This window comes from Pseudophryne corroboree, chromosome 3 (assembly GCF_028390025.1).
Source record: "Pseudophryne corroboree isolate aPseCor3 chromosome 3, aPseCor3.hap2, whole genome shotgun sequence".
Classification (NCBI taxonomy): Eukaryota; Metazoa; Chordata; class Amphibia; order Anura; family Myobatrachidae; genus Pseudophryne; species Pseudophryne corroboree.
The window spans coordinates 33,730,880-33,752,790 of NC_086446.1; the positions used below are offsets into that span (position 1 = coordinate 33,730,880).

Genomic DNA, 21,911 nt, shown 5'->3' on the forward strand with positions numbered 1-21,911 from the left:
CAGGGACTTTTCCCCCATCTGATGAGTTAAATGACTTGTGTGAAGAAGCGTGGTGTTCCCCAGATAAGAAATTAGTGATTTCTAAGCGGTTACTAATGGCGTACCCTTTCCCGCCAACGGACAGGTTGCGTTGGGAAACATCCCCTAGGGTGGACAAGGCACTCACACGCTTATCAAAAAAGGTGGCACTGCCGTCTCAGGATACGGCCGCCTTAAAGGAGCCTGCAGATAGAAAGCAGGAGGCTATCCTGAAGTCTGTGTATACACACTCAGGTACTATACTGAGACCTGCTATTGCTTCAGCATGGATGTGTAGTGCTGCAGCAGCATGGTCTGATTCCCTATCAGATAACATTGATCCCTTGACAGGGATACTATTTTGCTAACCATAGAGCATATTAAAGACGTAGTCTTATATATGAGGGATGCACAGAGGGACATTTGCCGGCTGGCATCTAGAATTAATGCAATGTCCATTTCTGCCAGGAGAGTATTATGGACTCGGCAGTGGACAGGTGATGCTGATTCTAAAAGGCACATGGAAGTTTTGCCTTATAAGGGTGAGGAATTGTTTGGGGACGTCTCTCGGACCTCGTATCCACAGCAACAGCTGGGAAGTCGACTTTTTTTACCTCAGGTTCCCTCACAGCCTAAGAAAGCACCGTATTATCAAGTACAGTCCTTTCGGCCTCAGAAAGGCAAGCGGGTCAGAGGCGCGTCCTTTCTGCCCAGAGGCAGGGGTAGAGGGAAAAAGCTGCACCAGACAGCCAGTTCCCAGGAACAAATATCCTCCCCTGCTTCCACTAAGTCCACCGCATGACGCTGGGGCTCCACAGGTGGAGCCAGGTGCGGTGGGGGCCCGTCTCCGGAACTTCAGCGACCAGTGGGTTCGCTCACAAGTGGATCTCTGGGTTCTACAAGTGGTATCTCAGGGATACAAGCTGGAGTTCGAGATGTCTCCCCCTCGCCATTACCTCAAATCAGCCTTGCCAGCTACTCCCAAGGAAAGGGAGGTAGTACTGGCGGCAATTCACAAGCTGTACCTCCAGCAGGTGATAATCAAAGTTCCTCTCCTTCAACAGGGACGAGGTTACTATTCCACAATGTTTGTGGTACCGAAACCAGACGGTTCGGTGTGACCCATTCTAAATTTGAAATCCTTGAACACTTATATAAGGAAGTTCAAGTTCAAAATGGAATCGCTCAGGGCGGTTATTGCAAGCCTGGAAGAGGGGGATTTTATGGTGTCACTGGACATCAAGGATGCTTACCTACATGTCCCCATTTACCCACCTCACCAGGAGTACCTCAGGTTTGTGTTACAGAACTGCCATTACCAATTCCAGACGTTGCCGTTTGGTCTGTCCACGGCACCGAGGGTATGTACCAAGGTAATGGCCGAAATGATGATACTCCTTCGAAAGAAGGGAGTTATAATTATCCCGTACTTGGACGATCTCCTTATAAAGGCGAGGTCCAAGGAGCAGTTGTTGGTCGGAGTAGCACTATCTCAGGAAGTGCTACAACAGCACGGCTTGATTCTGAATATCCCAGAGTCGCAGCTGGTTCCTACGACGCGTCTGCTGATATTGGGCATGTTTCTGGACACAGAACAGAAGAAGGTGTTTCTCCCGGAGGAGAAGGCCAAGGATTTCTCATCTCTGGTCAGAGACCTCCTGAAACCAAAACAGGTGTCGGTGCATCACTGCACGCGAGTCCTGGGAAAGATGGTAGCTTCTTACGAAGCAATTCCCTTCGGCAGGTTCCATGCAAGGAACTTTCAGTGGGATCTGTTAGACAAGTGAGGATCGCATCTTCAGATGCATCGGCTGAAAACCCTGTCCCCGAGGGCCAGGGTGTCTCTGCTGTGGTGGCTGCAGAGTGCTCATCTTCTCGAGGGCCGCAGATTCGGCATTCAGGACTGGGTCCTGGTGACCACGGATGCAAGCCTCCGAGGTTGGGGAGCAGTCACTCAGGGAAGAAACTTCCAAGGACAATGGTCGAGTCAGGAGACTTCCCTACACATAAATATTCTGGACCTAAGGGCCATTTACAATGCCCTAAGTCAAGCAGAACCCCTGCTTCAAAACCAGCCGGTGCTGATTCAGTCAGACAACATCACGGCTGTCGCCCATGTAAACCGACAAGGCGGCACAAGAAGCAGGATGGCGTTGGCAGAAGCCACAAGGATTCTCCGTTGGGCGGAGAATCACGTACTAACACTGTCAGCAGTGTTCATTCCGGGTGTGGAAAACTGGGAAGCAGACTTCCTCAGCAGGCACGACCTCCACCCGGGAGAGTGGGGACTTCATCCAGAAGTCTTCACGCAGATTGTAAACCGTTGGGAACGGCCACAGGTGGACATGATGGCGTCCCGCCTCAACAAAAAGCTAAAAAAGTATTGCGCCAGGTCAAGAAACCCTCAGGCGATAGCTGTGGACGCACTAGTGACACCGTGGGTGTACCAGTCGGTTTATGTGTTCCCTCCTCTTCCTCTCATACCCAAGGTACTGAGGATAGTAAGTAAGAGAGGAGTAAGAACTATACTCGTAGTTCCGGATGGGCCAAGAAGAACTTGGTACCCAGAACTACAAGAAATGATCTCGGAGGACCCATGGCCTCTGTCTCTCAGACAGGACCTGTTACTGCAGGGGCCCTGTCTGTTCCAAGACTTACCGTGGCTGCGTTTGAAGGCTTGGCGGTTGAACGCCGGATCCTAACGGAAAAGGGCGTTCCAGATGAAGTGATTCCTACGCTGTTTAAGGCTAGGAAAGACGCTGCCTGAAGTTCAGACGTTGTTAAGGGAGTGCTGCATATTCAGCCCCCTTTTGTGCCTCCAGTGGCACCTTGGGATCTCAACGTAGTGTTGGATTTCCTAAAATCACATTGGTTTGAGCCACTTCAGACCGGGGAGTTGACGTATCTCACAGGGAAGGTAGTCATGCTGTTGGCCTTGGCCTCAGCTAGGCGTGTGTCAGAATTGGCGGCTTTGTCCTGTAAAAGCCCATATCTGATTTTCCATATGGACAGGGCAGAATTGAGGACTCGTCCCCAATTTCTCCCAAAGGTGGTATCAGCGTTTCATTTGAACCAACCTATTGTGGTGCCTGCGGCTACTCTGGACTTGGAGGATTCCAAGTTGCTGGACGTAGTCCGGGCCCTGAACATCTATGTTTCCAGGACGGCTAGAGTCAGAAAAACGGACTCGCTGTTTATCCTGCATGCACCCAACAAGCTGGGTGCTCCTGCTTCTAAGCAGACTATTGCTCGCTGGATCTGTAGCACGATTCAACTTGTACATTCTGCGGCTGGACTGCCGCATCCTAAATCAGTAAAAGCCCATTCCACGAGGAAGGGCGCTCTTCTTGGGCGGCTGCCCGAGGGGTCTCGGCTTTACAACTTTGCCGAGCTGCTACTTGGTCGGGATCAAACACTTTTGCAAAATTCTACAAGTTTGATACCCTGGCTGAGGAGGACCTTGAGTTTGCTCATTCGGTGCTGCAGAGTCATCCGCACTCTCCCGCCCGTTTGGGAGCTTTGGTATTATCCCCATGGTCCTTACGGAGTACCCAGCATCCACTAGGACGTCAGAGAAAATAAGAATTTACTCACCGGTAATTCTATTTCTCGTAGTCCGTAGTGGATGCTGGGAGCCCGTCCCAAGTGCGGACTTTCTGCAATACTTGTGTATAGTTATTGCTTAACTATAGGGTTATTGTTCTGAGCCATCTGTTGAATGAGGCTCAGTTGTTGTTCATACTGTTAACTGGGTATAGTTATCACAAGTTGTACGGTGTGATTGGTGTGGCTGGTATGAGTCTTACCCTGGATTCCAAATCCTTTCCTAGTAATGTCAGCTCTTCCGGGCACAGTTTCCCTAACTGAGGTCTGGAGGAGGGGCATAGAGGGAGGAGCCAGTGCACACCAGATGTAGTACCTAATCTTTCTTTTAAGAGTGCCCAGTCTCCTGCGGAGCCCGTCTATTCCCCATGGTCCTTACGGAGTACCCAGCATCCACTACGGACTACGAGAAATAGAATTACCGGTGAGTAAATTCTTATTTTAATTTATATAGTGTTCTTCCTCCAGCAGGACTGCGTTCCCCCCCCCCCCCCTCCCAATACCGCATTGCTGCCCCCGGACGCCCGCCGTCATTCAATCATGATGCTAACACTTGGAGTAGAGACCCAACACAACCGTCAGGTCCAAGTAGGCCTGCTCCAGGTGTTCTCATGGCATAGGTGAGGCCACATGGCAGCTATGGAGGCCGGGCACCGATGGGATGAATCTCTCCGGAAACACAGGCGGTCTGTGGCGTTCTCTGTCAGTAATTCGAGGCTGTAGCTGCCAAAATAATACCAGTAGAGTCCAGAATTAAAAGTGGAAACAGACTTGCTTAAAATGAGTAAGGATAAGAAAAGCAGGAGTGTAGGGGATGGGAAGGCACAGTAGAGGTTAAGACAAGTTAAAATAAAACAAAATAAAAGTTTTACAAAAATAAAAATAAAATAGCCCTTGTAGGGATCAGACCCAAGGATGAGACTGCCGGTCCGCTGGTGAAGACTGATGAGCTAAGGAACCTAAAAAAGCCTGTAGTGCCAAATGCAGCCATTGTTGCAATCGGCTGGCACCTGGGAGAAGGACCACCAGTGGTTGGATAGGTGGAGTGGCACTGGGAGAGCTTCAGGAGGCAGGGTGATGGCCCACATTGTCTCCAGTGTTGGGGGTCCACGACGGCTGATGCAGGCTGGAGTCGACAACAGAGAGTGTCACTTGTAGGCGGCAAGATGGCAGCCACAAGCAGGCCCCATTCTTCTTTGCTGTCCGCTCTCTCGGGAAAGGCTGGCAGTGTACAGGCCGGTGATTGTTCAGGCCAGGGTCCCGGATCAATCCCGGATTATTGCCTACAATCCCAGATCATCTGGGAGGCTATTGAATCTCGGGTGTTTATTCCGACCACCTACAACTGTATTCAAGTCGCCCGCCGCCACCCACTTCACTGAATAATGAGCCAGTCCTGCTTTTCCAATCAAGTTCATTTATAACTATGCTTAACAATAAATTACACATAAACTGTTATAAATTTACAGTATATGGACAAAAGTATTCTGACGCTACACCAAGAGGGACTGTACTGTCATTTTATTCAAATACATATAATTTAATATGGAGTTGGTCCCCCTTTTGCAGCTTCCAATCTTCTTGGATGGCTTTCCACAAGATTTGAAGTGTTCCTGTGGGAATTCGTGCCCATTTATTCTGTAGAGCATTTATGAGGTCAGACACTGACGTTGGGTGAGAAGGTCTGGCTCACAATCTCCATTACAGTTCATCCCAAAGGTGCTCGATGGGGTTGAGGTCAGGGCTCTGTGCGGCAAGTTCTTCCACACTTAAATGCATCAAGCCGTGTCTTTATAGTCCTTGCTTTGTGCACTGGGTCATAGTCATGTCGAAAAATAAAAGGGCCTTCCCCAAACTGTTTCCACAAAGTTGGAAGCATAGCATTGTCCAAAATGTCTTGGTATGCTGAAGCATTAAGATTGCCCTTCACTGGAGATAAGGGGCCTGGCCCAAACCCTTAAAAACAGTCCCATACCATTATCCCTCCTCCACCAAACTTCATAGTTGGCACAATGCAGTCAGGCAGGTAATGTTCTCCCAGAATCCACCAAACCCAGACTCACCCATCTGACTGCCAAACAGAGAAGCGTGATTCATCACTCCACAGTCCAGTGTCGGTGTCCTTTACACCACTCCATCCGACGCTTGGCATTGGAATTGGTGATGTGAGGCTTGCATGCAGCTGCTCGGCCATGGAAACCCATTCCATTAAGCTCCCACTGCAGTTTTTGTGCTTGCATCAATGCCAGTGGAAGTTCGGAACTCTTCAGCTGTGGAATCAGCAGAGCGTTGGGGACTTTTATGCACCATGCGCCTTAGCAGTCGTTGACTCCGCTCTGTGATTTTACGTGGAGTTGCTGTTGTTCCTAAACGCTTCCACTTTCTAATAATGGGGGTAATTCAGACCTGATCACTCGCTAGTGTGTTTTTGCAGTCCAGCGTTCGCTTAGTCACCGCCCACCAGGGAGTGTATTTCAGCTGTGCAAGTGTGCAATCGCATGTGCAGCCGAGCGGTATAAAAAACTTTCTGTATTTTCTGAGTTGCCCAGAACGTACTCAGCCGTTGCGATCACTTCAGCCTGTCCAGGGCCGTAATTGACGTCAGACACCCGCCCTGCAAACGCTTGGACATGCCTGCGTTTTTCCAACCACTCCCTGAAAACGGTCAATTGTCACCCACAAATGCCTTCTTCCTGTCAATCTCCTTGCGATTGGCTGTGCGAATGGATTTTTCGTAAAACCCATCGCACAGCAACGATCTGCTTTGTACCCATGCGACGCGTCTTGAGAATTGCGGTGCATATGCATGCGCAGTTCTGACCGGATCGCAGCGCTGCAAAAAACGCTAGCGAGCGACCAGGTCTGAAATACCCCCAATATCCCTTACATGTGACCGTGGAATATCCAGCAGGGATGAAATTTCACAAACTTTCTTATTGCAAAGGTGGCATCATCCTATCACAGTACCACACTTGTAGTCAGTGAGCTCTTCAGATGACCCATTTTGTATCACAAATGTGTCTTATTAAAAAACCTGAATTCAGTAATTAACAGGTGTGGCCAAATACTTTTATCCATAGAGTATGTATGTATGTATGTGTGTGTGTGTGTGTGTGTGTGTGTGTGTGTGTGTGTATATATATAGATAGAGATATATATATATATATATATATATATATATATACACACACACACTCAGTCACTGTGTGTCTCCTACAGATGGACTCAGTAACAGAGATACCCCAGAGAGATGTCCCCGTCCTCTGTATTCCCAGGATTGTACAGAGGAGAATCGCAGGAACCCACAGGAGGATCAGGTAGGTGGGATTTAGGAATCTCTCCAGTATACCACAGTGACTGCACTATATGATCTCTATTGAACCTGTGTGTCTTATACAATTATATTCTATTGCTTAAATCAATGACATCAGATAATAGTAAAGAGTTATATTAATGTTTTGTGTATTTTTTAGGGTGAATATATTACTAATATTAAGGTAGAAGATATAGAGGAAGAAGAAGAGACGTATGTGAGGGGTGATCAGCAGTGTAAGGAGGAGGAAATATCTACAGATATCAGTACAGGTGAGTAATAATCACTTATTATAGAAAAAAGTCACATATTCTCCTTTCTCAGTCACTACAGCAATCTCTCATCCTGCACCCTCCTCTGTCAGTACAGACTAATCTGACCAGTGTCCTCCCCACACTCTCTGGTGTATCTCGTACATTAGGAGCCATCAGCCCTTATTATACTCCTGCTCTTCTCCTCACATCATGTCACTGTGTGTTACCAGCCCAGAGGTCTGACCAGTCTCCTCCACACACTCTCTGGTGTTCCCTCAAACATCATGAGCCATCAGCCCCTATTATGCTCCTGCTCTCCCCCTCACATCATGTCACTGTGAGTTACCAGCCCAGAGATCTGACCAGTCTCCTCCCCACACTCTCTGGTGTATCTCATACATCAGGTGCCATCAGCCTCTATTATACTCCTGCTCTCCCCTCACATCATGTCACTGTGTTACCAGCCCAGAGATCTGACCAGTCTCCTCCCCACACTATCTGGTGTATCTCATACATCAGGAGCCATCAGCCCCTATTATACTCCTGCTCTCCTCCTCACATCATCTCACTGTGTGTTACCAGCCCAGAGGTCTGACCAGTCTCCTCCACACACTCTCTGGTGTTCCCTCAAACATCATGAGCCATCAGCCCCTATTATACTCCTGCTCTCCCACTAACATCATGTCACTGTGTGTTACCAGCCCTGAGATCTGACCAGTCTCCTCCCCACACTCTCTGGTGTATCTCATACATCAGGAGCCATCAGCCCCCATTATACTCCTGCTCTCCTCCTCACATCATCTCACTGTGTGTTACCAGCCCAGAGGTCTGACCAGTCTCCTCCACACACTCTCTGGTGTTCCCTCAAACATCATGAGCCATCAGCCCCTATTATACTCCTGCTCTCCCACTAACATCATGTCACTGTGTGTTACCTGCCCAGAGATCTGACCAGTCTCCTCCACACACTCTCTGGTGTATCTCATACATCAGGAGCCATCAGCCCCTATTATACTCCTGCTCTCCCCCTCACATCATGTCACTGTGTGTTACCTGCCCAGAGATCTGACCAGTCTCCTCCACACACTCTCTGGTGTATCTCTTACATCAGGAGCCATCAGCCCCTATTATACTCCTGCTCTCCCCTCACATCATGTCACTGTGTGTTACCAGCCCAGAGGTCTGACCAGTCTCCTCCTCACACTCTCTGGTGTATCTCATACATCAGAAGCCATCAGCCCCTATTATACTCCTGCTCTCCCACTAACATCATGTCACTGTGTGTTACCTGCCCAGAGATCTGACCAGTCTCCTCCCCACACTCTCTGGTGTATCTCTTACATCAGGAGCCATCAGCCCCTATTATACTCCTGCTCTCCCCTCACATCATGTCACTGTGTGTTACCAGCCCAGAGGTCTGACCAGTCTCCTCCCCACACTCTCTGGTGTATCTCTTACATCAGGAGCCATCAGCCCCTATTATACTCCTGCTCTCCCCTCACATCATGTCACTGTGTGTTACCAGCCCAGAGGTCTGACCAGTCTCCTCCCCACACTCTCTGGTCTATCTCGTACATCAGGAGCCATCAGCCCCTATTATACTCCTGCCCTCCCCCTCACATCATGTCACTGTGTGTTACCAGCCCAGAGGTCCGACCAGTCTCCTTTCCACACTCTCTGGTGTATCTCATACATCAGGAGCCATCAGCCCCTATTATACTCCTGCTCTCCCACTAACATCATGTCATTGTATGTTACCTGCCCAGAGATCTGACCAGTCTCCTCCCCACACTCTCTGGTGTATCTCACATGCAGGTAAAGAGTCACATTTGCTGTGATTATATTGTAGTATAATAAGTTTTTACTATTTGCAAAGGAAAATGTCTCTAACCATATTAAAATGTGCTCCTCAATGTACAAGAAAATTCCATATCCATTTATATCCACAGATGAATGCAGAAACCAGATGACCTCGAAGGGATATCTTAGTGTGTCTCCAGCTTTTAAAATAGATTATAACATTACACAGGATTCTCTGTTGAAAATTCCCATTATTTTTAAGACATTTCCATTACTTCTCACTGCAGATAAATCACCTGATCCCTACAATCATGGGGAATGTTCTCATCAGTCAGATATAATGACACAAAATACTGCTCATAAAGGTGATTCAGTATTTTCCAGTTCTGAATGTGGTAAAAGTTTTGTACATCAGTCAGACTTTGTTAGGAATCACAGAAGTCACACCGGTGAGAGGCTATTTCCTTGTTCTGAGTGTGGGAAATGTTTTACACAGAAATATAACCTTATCAAACATCAGAAAATTCACATAGGTGAGAAGCCATTTCCATGCTCTGAGTGTGGGAAATGTTTTACATACAAACTAAATCTTGATACACATTTGAAAATTCACACAGGCGAGCCAGTGTTTCCTTGCTCAGAGTGTGGGAAATGTTTTACACAGAAATCAGATCTCGTTAAACATCAGAGAACTCACACAGGTGAGAAGCCATTTCCATGTTCTGAGTGTGGGAAATGTTTTACAGCTAAATCAAATTTGGTTAGACATCAGAGAAGTCACACAGGTGAGAAACCATTTCCATGCTCTGAGTGTGGGAAATGTTTTACACAGAAACTACATCTTGTTACACATCAGAGAAGTCACACAGATGAGAAGCCATTTTCATGTTTGGAGTGTGGGAAATGTTTTACACAGAAATTGCATCTTGTTACACACCAGAGAACTCACACAGGTGAGAAACCATTTCCATGTTTGGAGTGCGGGAAATGTTTTGCACATAAATCAAGTCTTCTTATACATCAGAGAATTCACACAGGTGAGAAGGAATTTCCATGCTCTGAGTGTGGGAAATGTTTTAGAGACAAATCAGATCTAGTTGCGCATCAGAGAACTCATACAGGTGAGAAGCCATTTCCGTGCTCTGTGTGTGGTAAATGCTTTAAACAGAAGTCACATCTTGTTAAACATAAGAGAATTCATGCAAGGGAACAACAATTTCCATGAGCTGATAGACTAAAAGTCTAGTTATGAACAGCACAAAAATCTCAGAAGACTAAACCGATCACTCTTGTGTGGAAGTAATTGCAATATCCTTATTCAATTAGATATTTTTACTACTGTCTCTAGTAGTAACAGGTAACATACCACGTTGTTATAGCTATTTAGAAACCACTAATGTGAACTTAACTCGTTCTGTCAGTAGGACTTCTTCCATGGTAATGTCCTACTGACAATGGGGGTAATTCTGAGTTGATCGCAGCAGGAACTTTGTTAGCAGTTGGGCAAAACCATGTGCACTGCAGGGGAGGCAGATATAACATTTGCAGAGAGAGTTAGATTTGGGTGGGTTATTTTGTTTCTGTGCAGGGTAAATACGGGCTGCTTTATTTTTACACTGCAATTTAGATTGCAGATTGAACACACCACACCCAAATCTAACTCTCTCTGCACATGTTATATCTGCCTCCGCTGCATCGCACATGGGCCCTCATTCCGAGTTGATCGGTCGCAAGGCGAATTTAGCAGAGTTACACACGCTAAGCCTACGCCTACTGGGAGTGTATCTTAGCATCCTAAAATTGCGACCGATGTATTCGCATTATTGCGATCACAAACTACTTAGCAGTTTTAGAGTAGCTCCACACTTACTCTGCCTGTGCGATCAGTTCAGTGCTTGTCGTTCCTGGTTTGACGTCATAAACACACTCAGCGTTCGCCCAGACACTCCCCCGTTTCTCCGGCCACTCCTGCGTTTTTTCCGGAAACGGTAGCGTTTTCATCCACACGCCCCTAAAACGCCGTGTTTCCGCCCAGTAACACCCATTTCCTGTCAATCACACTACGATCGCCGGAGCGAAGAAAAAGCCGTGAGTAAAAATCCTATCTTCATAGCAAAGTTACTTGGCGCAGTCGCAGTGCGACTATTGCGCATGCGCACTAAGCGAAATTTCACTGCGATGCGATGAAAAATAACGAGCGATCAACTCGGAATGAGGGCCATGGTTTTGCCCAACTGCTAACAAAGTTCCTGCTGCGATCAACTCAGAATTACCCCCAATATCTCAGTGTTAGAGATGAACCGCGTTGCGTTGATATCATGAACCAGTGTATGGCTATTAAGAGGTACTTGGATTCTCCTGTATATCTGTAGAGTACGTTTGCAATTTTGTTTAGTAATAAAGTGTATTTGTCATTCTTGGTACTTTTTGATTTCTTGTTTTCCATTTCTTTGAGATAATGCCTCAGATGTCTGGAAATATTTTGATGCCTCAAAAATTCTTGTGGTTCAGATGAGAACATTTAGTTTTATTTTTGGTACAGTCTCATCCATATTATCACATATTTCAATTGGTTAAAATCAAATGTAGTTTATCTGAACAGATATACAGGAGACTCCAAGTGTCTCTTAATAGTCATACACAGGATTAGGATATCATCAACGCATTTCATGTTTGACAATGAGATATCATCAGGGGTAATGTCATACTGAGTATTTCATTGTCAAAAATGCAACTCATTGGATTTATGGGGGTCATTCCGAGTTGATCGCACGCTGCCGATTTTCGAGGCGCAGCGATCAGGTACAAAACGGCAAAACTGCGCATGCACCGCAAAAAGCACGCGCATCATACAGGTACAAACAGCATCGTTGCTGTGCAATGTTTCTAGCGACGAATCCATTCGCACAGCCAATCGCAAGGAGATTGACAGTAAGAGGGCGTTCATAGGTGTCAACTGACAGTTTTCAGGGAGTGGTAGCGAAAACACAGGCGTGACCAGGCGTTTGCAGGGCGGGTATCTGACGTCAATTCCGGGACCTCCGACGCTAGAAGGATCGCACAGGATAAGTAACTACAGGGCTGGTCTTGTTTTGCACAAAATGTTTTTGTACCGCTCGGCTACACATGCGATCGCACACTTGCAAAGCTAAAATACACTCCCCCGTGGGCGGCAACAATGCGTTTGCACGGCTGCTAAAAGTAGCTTGCGAGCGAACAACTCGGAATGAGGTCCTATATTCTAATCCAGTGCATGGTGATTGGAAGATGTTCTGCAATAGGCAGTGCCTAGTTGTTTTTGTTTTTTTCACAGATAATTTTGCCCAGTGGAATGGAGATATAATGTGAGGTCTGGGGCACTATTATATTATCTTTGGTTATAGTCTGTAATTGAGAGTGCCAGATACTTTCTTGCTGGCCTTATTTTCTATTACCACAGCTACAGAAATGTTACCACACCATGCACATTGGATTGGATGATGCTATGTGGCTTTTTTTTTTTTTTTTTTAAATGCACCTTTTTTTTATAGGTGCATTTATATGTGTTTTTGGGGTTGGTGGGCCATGACTTCACTGCACGGGTGTAAAACTGTATAATGAGTTATATGCATCCAGTCTTGTATTGTGACATGTTAAATGACTATTTTGGTTTGCATGGTGGTCAGAGGGTGTACAGTGCCTCTTCATGGTGACCTTTCATCCGTGGTCTGTGGACCCCATGTAAAATGACTTGAATGTGTAAAGGTGGTAGAGATCCTATAGTTTTACATGTCACATGATTTACAAACTCTTAGTAAATGTATGCCCTCATTTATCAATGAGTGATAAATTTCACTGTGAGTGATAAACTGCACCAGCCAATCCACTCCTGTCATTTTTCAAACACAGTCTGTAACATGGCAGTTTGGAGCTGATTGGCTGGTGCAATTTATCACTCATTGATAAATAAGGGCATAGGTTTGCAAAAATAAAGACTTTGGTCTTAAAATAGTATCTGGGTTTGATTATCTCAGAAAAGATGGCACAGAAGCGAAACGTACGTACACACTGGCCCTATACATTGGTGTATATGTTTACAATGAAATGCTTATGGGGCAGAATTATTTCCAGTTGCAAAATTACCTCCAGTGGTTCCAAAAATTCTGGGTATATAGATTCCACTTCTCCTTAGTACATAGGGAGATTCTTCCTCTATGGACATCTTGATAACTCCTGTCATTTTGCATATTTGACATGTTCAATGGTGAGACTAAGACACCAATGGATGTAAATCTAACCCATTATCTTTATCCACCAACTGGCAGGAGCCAACAATGTGCACAGTGGTTGTACCCATAAGCACGTACCGGCACCAAGAGCGACAGGTGTTATTCCGCTTCCTCATGTATAAAGTGGTTCTCTACCTTATTGTAAGCTCAATAGGACAGGGTCATCCTTTCCATCTGTCTCATCTGATTGTGCTATTGTTGACGATCCCATTAATGTACAGCAATGTGTGATATGTTTGTGCCCGATACAGCAAAGACAATACCAAATGTTGGATAGGACTTATAAGAGTACAGTGGGTGCAGCTGTACTATCCATTCACGAAGAACCAGTGACATCACTGAGGTGCTTCTTCTAATGACTGGCTGTGTTCTAAAGAATCCACCACAAAATGGCTGCCTGCGCTGTGTCAGTGACAATTGTGCTTTCCGGATGTGATGTATGTAACACCATAGTCAGGTAGATGCTGCTTCTCTCTACGTAAGTTACTTGAATTACTGGACTATGGTTTGTAATGACTCCTATATTGTGTACTATAGTTTGCACAGTGACTTGTGGAAGTTTAAGCTTTTTTTGTTTTGTTTTTTTATACAGTGATACATAAAGTAAGTAAACAACAGTGTATATAGGGACCTGTTATACAATGCTGTGGTCTATTCACAAATAGCGTAATAAAACCTTTACCTATCAACCAAGTGGATTTCTTGTTTCTCGTAAGATTATATAAACGAGCAGAAAAGGAAAATGCAGGAAGGAAGCAGCTGATAAGGGGGATAGAAAAATAACAAAGACATGACCAGGCGCCTATTAGTTACCAAAATACCTGCTGCTTTTCAGAGGGGTATACTCCACCCCCTAATAAAGGAAACATATCAAACAAAATGGCATTAAAAGCGCTGGTACAAGGTATACACTTATTAATTTGATTAATAAAAACAGAGGTGTAAAATATTGACACAATTTGCACATAAACATCAACCGGTCAGCAATACAATGAAATACAATTATTGAAAAAAAAACAAAAAACACAATTATCCTATTAATAAAAAACAATGCACAACATAGGAGACATCCAGCTACAATGATCCTGAAATGCTGGCCTGGGATAAAAAATATTTAAACGCAGGTGTGCACTGAGCCAGGAAATCCCTAAGTTCAGCATGCAATAATTAGTATACAAAGTTTACTATAGAGCATGTGTCAGGATTCGGTCTCCAGGTTGACAATGTCTAGATTGACCACTGTTGGTCGACAGTAAGTACGTCAGAAAAAAAGAGAGACATTGTTTCCCCCAGCACCCTGAATGATAACAGTAACCAGATATAAATCCCACATAATATTAGAATTCAGAGATCTTGGTTACACATATTTGCGCAAATGTGTAAATAAGCCCCAAAGCCGCATCAAGGCCTCTCTGTATATTTGGGGTCCCAAGCGCTATATCTAGGTGCAGGGTGTGGCACCCCAAAACACCAGCATAAGCCAGAAAGCCCAGCGTAGCATACCAGTGAAAAAACTATAGTGTTAATAAATTAGTATTTAGGAAGCCGAAGCTATAGAGAGGGTGATACAAACATGAAATGTAATTAAAATAGAGAAATAGTGTTAAAAAATTAATAAGTGAAAAGTGTTAATAGAATGTAATGGTATGCCACACTAAAGCCATCCAGCCCAACCAGTCCAGAGGCACCACACCTCACACCTCCATTACCCCAATCTGGGTCTAATATTAACTAGCAAGGAGCCACACGATAATGGCTCCTTACTACAATATGTCTAAGCTAAGAGCTACCTACCTTGGAGGAACCCCATAATGCTCCATGTGGCATGTCAGGGCCTGCACCTCCTAATGCAGGAACCTCTCTGACTCTCACAACAGACATATATAATGGTAGATGCTCTACCATTATATATGGTTTCTAGGTCGACAGGAGTTTTTCAAAATCTTTTCCATTTTTTCGAACTTTCTCATACTTTACGATCCACGTGGACTACAATTGGGAAAGGTAACCTGTGCCGGGCGCAGCGAGGCACTTTGCCCGAAGTACGACAAGCAAAGCGAGCCATGCGAGGGGACATGGTGCACTAATTGGGGTTCCCGGTCACTCTACGAAGAAAACGACACCAATGTTTTTTTAAAGACTTATGTCAACCTTTTTTCATGTCGACATAGTACATGTTGAACTAGAGTCTCTGTCGACCTACTTACTGTCGTGTCGACCAATAGTGGTCTACCTAGACACTGTCGACCTAAGTCTAGTCTATCTAACATACCACTCCCGCATGGGTCAGAGGTTCATTATCTGATAGTTATGCAATTAGTATTAAGCTTGAAGCGTTAGTGAGTTTTTCTGAAACATATAAGCAGAGAAGAGTGTTAATATGGTTGTATTTACCACTTTTATCCACAGTCCTCGCGGCTACTGGTGCTATTATCCTTTCAGAGTGGCCGTATCCAGAGGAATGTGTATTTCATTGTGTGTGATGGATTCACTTGTACTCTTTGTGGTGAGCCGTCTCCCCTGTATGGGGAATCATCTCCGCTGCTGAGACCTCTGCAATACTCTCACTATCAGCGTCGCCTGCCAATGGCAGGGAGACTGCTGACAAACATACTGTTACCGCTGTGTACAATACCTGTGACAGGTGAAATTACAGCTGGCTTCAAAGCGCTCTGATCTATGTTTGGTGAGCGCTTGTAGCGGCAATTTCTCCTTTACGCCTGTCCACGTGCAGCTGACCTCTGCTACTTTCCACAGTGAATGGAGTATTTTACACCTCTGTTTTGATAAGGGGATAGTCTGTATAAAGTATAGGGATAGTGCGTGCAGGGCCGTCCCAATCCTAATTTTTTGAAAATATATTTTGGCACCCCTTACTGTAATATTTAGGGGAGTGGCTTCTTGGGGGAAGGGGCGTGGCCACATAATAATGGAGAGAGCAGGGCCAATGGAGCCACCGGTTGCCGTTGTGGAAGTGGTCTGGATTTAAAGTAGTCCGTATATAACAGAGAGCAAAAAAGACAATCTAGAAACCCCTTTTTGGACCATATACCCTCCATCTCCCCAATGTGTCCTATCTGCAGAGACATATAGTTATCAGTAATTAAAAGTGAACATGCCCCCTTTTTTATGAGGGAGAAAATCAGAACCATTATAAAATAAAGTTCAGGGTATGAGGAGGCTGAGGAGGAGTATCAGCATGGGCCTGTCAGGGATCTGGTGTTGACTGCACTTACCGAAGCTGTTGGTCTAGAGCTGTTCCCACATGAGACCTGCTGGACCCCTCGTCGACGATGAGCTCGGCCCTCTCCATGGACTAAAATCTTGCACAATCCAGTCCAAAACATACCTGCATTTAGCTACTAGAGCATAATCCCAAAAACAGGGAAACTGTTAAACCTTTCACATAGCCCATTTGTCTGGGGATGGTAAGCGGTGGTCCTATACAGGTGTACCCCAAACTTCCCATAAAACTCACATTTCCCCCTTAAACTGGGTCCACTGGGGCTGCAGTGACACAGCAGGTTGGCGAGTAGCCCGCGGTGATGCAGTGTCTAGCGGGCAGCCACAGGGCTCTGGTGACAGAGTCACAGGTGGCAAAGCGTGTCGGGAGCCAGGGTCACACTCTGGTGCCTGGTCACAGACGACGCAGGGCTCAGTTCCTGGCAGTGGCGGGATGCAGCAGGGTAAGTGTCCGAGTACCTGGTCGGGTGGGAGAAGTCAATGGAGGCACTGGCAGGAACCAAGAGATGGCGGATCCCACTGAGCTGATGGAAGCAGCATCAGTCATCAGTCTGGTGCTCTACGCAGCCGCATGGAACCGGACCTGAGTGTGTTTGGGGGGGTGTCCATGTGTAAACTTTTGAGAATGTCAATATTGGGTTCACACTTTCTATCCATGAAAATACAGTCGAGTAAAGCACAAAACATGGAGGAATAAATCCACAAAGGATCCAATTAAAAGAATTGAATAAGGCATTCAACCATAATATAAAAAATATAAAATATTAATAAATCACAGTACCACAATTCCTATAACAATTAGGACACTAAGCAATATACTTTATTCAGACTGTAACTGTATATCAGTATATCACTAGCGTTAGTCCATATTCATCAGGATATATAAGTTTTGGCACATAGTTGCAACATAATAGTTCTTTGTCAGATAGTTAGTAATCAGATAACTTATTTGCATTCAATTGTTATAATGACAATCCAGTTGCACTGATATTAGTTGTTATAGTCACATAATCTTTAATAGGGTACTTGTCCAACTGCAGGGTATATAAACCCTCTCGATCCAATATTTATAGCACCATTCGTTCTCAAACCGGCGCGTGCGTAGCCTGCACTGTGCACCCAAAGCCTCGATTTGGCTCTCCTGCTTATATAAACTCTGGCGGCCGTCTTAAGCCTTGCACCAAGCCTCATTTTCAAGCCAGTGTATGTGTTTCAGCAGCCATTTTTTCATGTGTTCTACACAGATAAGCCACCTTCTTACATGCCTGTACACAGTCTTTATTGTCAATACATGGCTATTCGAAATATTAAATGGAACATTATGCCAAACTGAGCCTGTAACATGGATTTGCATTTTCAATCATTATAAAATATCTATATATTAATTGAAGGACGACTTTTATGAGTGACATATTTCTATGATGCCACTGGGCATATCATATACTGTTAAAGGTCTTGGTGTGTAGATTTGCTGAAAAAATATTGGGGTTGTAGTTGGTTGCTTTGATTCGGAGTTATGTGGCAAAACGTCCGCCTACCCTTTACAATACATCACCATTGTGCTCCGGAAAAAATTTGACAGTTGGTGAACTCCCTGTGCACCCGTTGGGTGGTCTGGAACATGTGACCTGCAGGCTGGTTTGGAAACTGTGACAGTTATTTGCAGTCACCCACAAATCAGGATTTCTTTTAAATTTGACTCCTAAGGGGGGAAAAGAGGTAAAATGTTTCACCCAGCAAACCTTTGCCCAGTTGAAGCCAGGCACATCAGTAATATACTGTATAATATTATAATTTACATCTTCCTTATATTCTCATGCATTGCATTTATTTATTGTTTTCTGTCTCCAGTACGATATCATACACCAAAATTATTCATATTTAACAAAAAGTTTAAAATGTATTCCAATTAAATTCAAATTTAGCTTATAGCATATACTACCACTCGCTGACTAAAACACCTTATTTATGTATATTCAGTTAAATTGCCTCTTAATCCCCGCGTTACGACTCCCTCTTCCGGGAAAATTTCCCACCCCTCCTCACCAACACACTAGCCGATCTGACCTCTTGGAACAGTCTCTTCATTTCGTGGCTGGGCAGGATCATAGCGGTTAAAATGACCATAATCCCCAAATGGCTCTATCTTTTCCAGACTCTCCCGGTGGCGGTCACGGCCCCCTTTTTCCGCACTATCCAACGAGCCCTTCTACGCTTTATTTGGAACCACAGACCTCCCCGCATTGCGGCCAACACTCTGAAAAGATCAACCTCCATGGGAGGCAGAGGCCTTCTCGACGTCAAATTATATTACCTCGCCTCCCACTTATCCCACATTGTCACTTCCTATGCTCCCCCAGGATCGGTATCCTGGTTGGATATCGAAGCAGCCTTCATTGGCATTCCAGACCTGACCCCCTTATGGGGACTTTCCTCCGCCTCTCGACCCCCAACCTCTAAACTGCTTCCCACCATCAAATTCAACCTCAAAACCTGGGACACCCTCTCTCTGAAGTGGGGTCTCACCACTATTCCCTCACCCTTGACCCCCATCTGGCAGAACCCCATGTTTCCCTCCGGACTCTCAGTTACGAGATCCCAGACGTGGAAAACACTGGGCCTCAAATTCCCAATCGACTTTGCCGACCGGGGCCAATGGTTGTCCCTCCCTGACCTCCAGCTGAAAATCCCCTCACAACCACTCAACCCCTTCCAATTTTTACAAATACGCCACTTTCTAACCTCCCTCCCCCCCACTGCCTTACTTCGTGCCCTTACTCCCTTTGAATCCCTATGTGTCAAATCTCACTCCTCCAAAGGCATAATCTCCCAACTTTACTCTCTCCTACTGGAATTCTCCCTTCCCTTATCCCGGCCCCATGAACTTGCATGGGAACGGGACCTCGGGCCTCCACCAGACACTGAAGACTGGGAGGACATGAGACTAGGGATTGCCAAATGCTCTATTGCCACCGCCTTTAAGGAAACGGCCTACAAAATTTATTACCGCTGGTACTACACCCCCGACCGTCTTAACAAATTTTTCCCGTCCTCCTCTCCGGCCTGCTGGAGGAACTGTGGAGCTAGAGGTACTATGCTACACATATGGTGGACCTGCCCGGTTATCATGTCCTTCTGGGATCTGGTCCACTCCCTCCTCAACTCACTTTTAGAATCCCCTGTGCTGAAAGACCCTTGGGTCTCCTTACTGTGTTATCCCCCCCCACTCCTCAATAAATTCTCCCAAAAGCTGACCTCACACATACTGGCCGCAGCAAAATCACTGATCGCCCTCAACTGGAAGAGCCCATCACCACCTTCCCTACTATCCCTTAAAGCTAAGATCTGGCACATCGCCTCAATGGAAAAGATAATCTATTACCTCCATGACCGGGGCCACGTCTTCGAGCAAGTCTGGGCTCCCTGGCTCGCCGCTGAACGCGGTTAGCCGGTCCCTTCCATCTGCTTCCGCCCCTCCCGTAGACCCATGGGCACCAATCACCTCTCTCCGATTTCCCTCCTTATCCTATCTCTTATCTTTCTCAATTATCTCTTCTTCCTATTACCCTCTCTGTCTTCGTCCCTCTTCTGCTTCCCTTCCCCCCCTCTATTATACTCTTGCTGTTCTCAAGATATATATTATGTATGGATACAAATGTGGTTATTTCCCCCCCCCCCTGTTCCTCTTCCTCTCCCCCCCCCCCTTGACCCCCATGTTTGAACTCGATTGTTTTCCCCACACCAATTAACCCTGCTATTTATCTGAAAAATTGTGGTCTATCTTGGACACTGGCTATGTTGGCCGCTTGTCCCATGTATTTCTAGAATGTCTTCTCTATGTACCTGACCACGTATAAATAAAGAATTAAAAAAAAAAATTGCCTCTTAATCGTCATAAAGAGACTTATGCCCCTAAAAAGTCCACCCCATTCTGCCTCCTAAAACACTTTCTGATGCTTTATTTAATAAGGAGGCAGGATGTCCTTGTTCGAAAAAGGATTGAAACAAAATTTCCACTTGTCTAGAGAACCAATGATACTTTTTTTATTATCTATAAATTTTTAGCAGTAAAATGATAAAGATGCATGGTATACGCTGTAAAAAGGACTTCTCATAAATTCTAAAATACAGTCAATACACACAAAAATAAAGTGTGATTATGGAATTCTATGAGATATCGTTTGGAAGTGTAAAATAGTTGCAATCAAATACTTATTAGTTGCCAGCCCGCCAAAATGACGGAACAATAACAGTAATGTCAGCTATGCACGCCTGTATGGAGCAACACTGGAAGTGCAACATCAGGTGCCATCTAGTGACCGCGGTGCACAAAACACTTGAATTTTCCTCATAGAGGTGAGGAGCAGCATTAGACTTTTATTATATAGGATAGAGCAAAGACATATGGGTGTATGTTTATAGAGAGAAAAGAGATTTGCCGTGAAGTGACATAGATCTACTATGTGCTATAGGTGAAAAATTGGTAATGTTGAAAACATAAAAGTCATCAATAAAATTGAATGATAATTACAGTGCCCTGCTAAAATATTAACCCCCTTGGCTTTTTACCTATTTTGTTACATTACAACCTACAATTTATTTTATTTTTATTTTTTTCTGAATTTTATGTGATGGATCTGCACAAAATAGTCTAAGTTGGTGAAGTGAAATGAGAAAAATGTATATAAAAAATAATTTTTATAAATAAAAATTTGAAAATTGGATGTGCATATGTATTCACTCCCTTTCCTATGAAGCCCCTCAAAAGTTCTGGTGCAACCAATTACCTTCAGAAGTCACATAATTAGTCAAATGAAGTCCACCTGTGTGCAATCTAAGTGTCACATGATCTGTCAGTATAAACACACCTTTTCTGAAAGGCCCCAGAGGCTGCAACACCACTAAGCAAGAGGCATAACTCCATAAAGACCAAGGAGCTCTCCAAACAAGTCAGGTACAAAGTTGTTGAGAAGTACAAGGGTTGGGTTATAAAAAAAATATCCAAATCTTTGCTGATCCCCCGGAGCACCATAAAATCCATCATCTTCAAATGGAAAGAACATGGTACCACAACAATCCTGCCAAGAGAGGGCCGGCCACCAAAACTCACAGACCGGGCAAGGAGGGAATTAATCAGAGAGGCAGCACAGAGAACAAAGGTAACCCTGAAGGAGCTGCAGAGTTCCACAGCAGAGACTGGTGTATCTGCGCATGTGACCACAATAAGCCGTACACTCCAGAGAGCTGGGCTTTATGGAAGAGTGCCCAGAAAAAAGCCATTAATAGTGTTAAAAATAAGAAGGCACGTTTTGAGTTTGCCAAAAGGCATGTGGATGACTCCCCAAATGTATGGAGGAAAGTGCTCTGGTCAGATGAGACTAAAATTTAACTTTTCGGTCACCAAGGAAAATG

General features: G+C 45.1%; 1 protein-coding gene across 1 annotated transcript in view; it reads left to right on the plus strand.

Moving 5' to 3' along the window:
* Positions 1 to 21,911, plus strand: part of LOC135057111 (uncharacterized) — a 194,019-nt gene that overhangs the window by 119,717 nt on the left and 52,391 nt on the right. The window contains exons 10-13 of the mRNA XM_063963010.1: positions 6,841 to 6,938; positions 7,095 to 7,206; positions 9,138 to 10,211; positions 11,444 to 11,524. Of these exons, the coding sequence (XP_063819080.1) occupies positions 6,841 to 6,938; positions 7,095 to 7,206; positions 9,138 to 10,211; positions 11,444 to 11,524 (1,365 nt within the window). The remainder of the gene's footprint in view (positions 1 to 6,840; positions 6,939 to 7,094; positions 7,207 to 9,137; positions 10,212 to 11,443; positions 11,525 to 21,911) is intronic.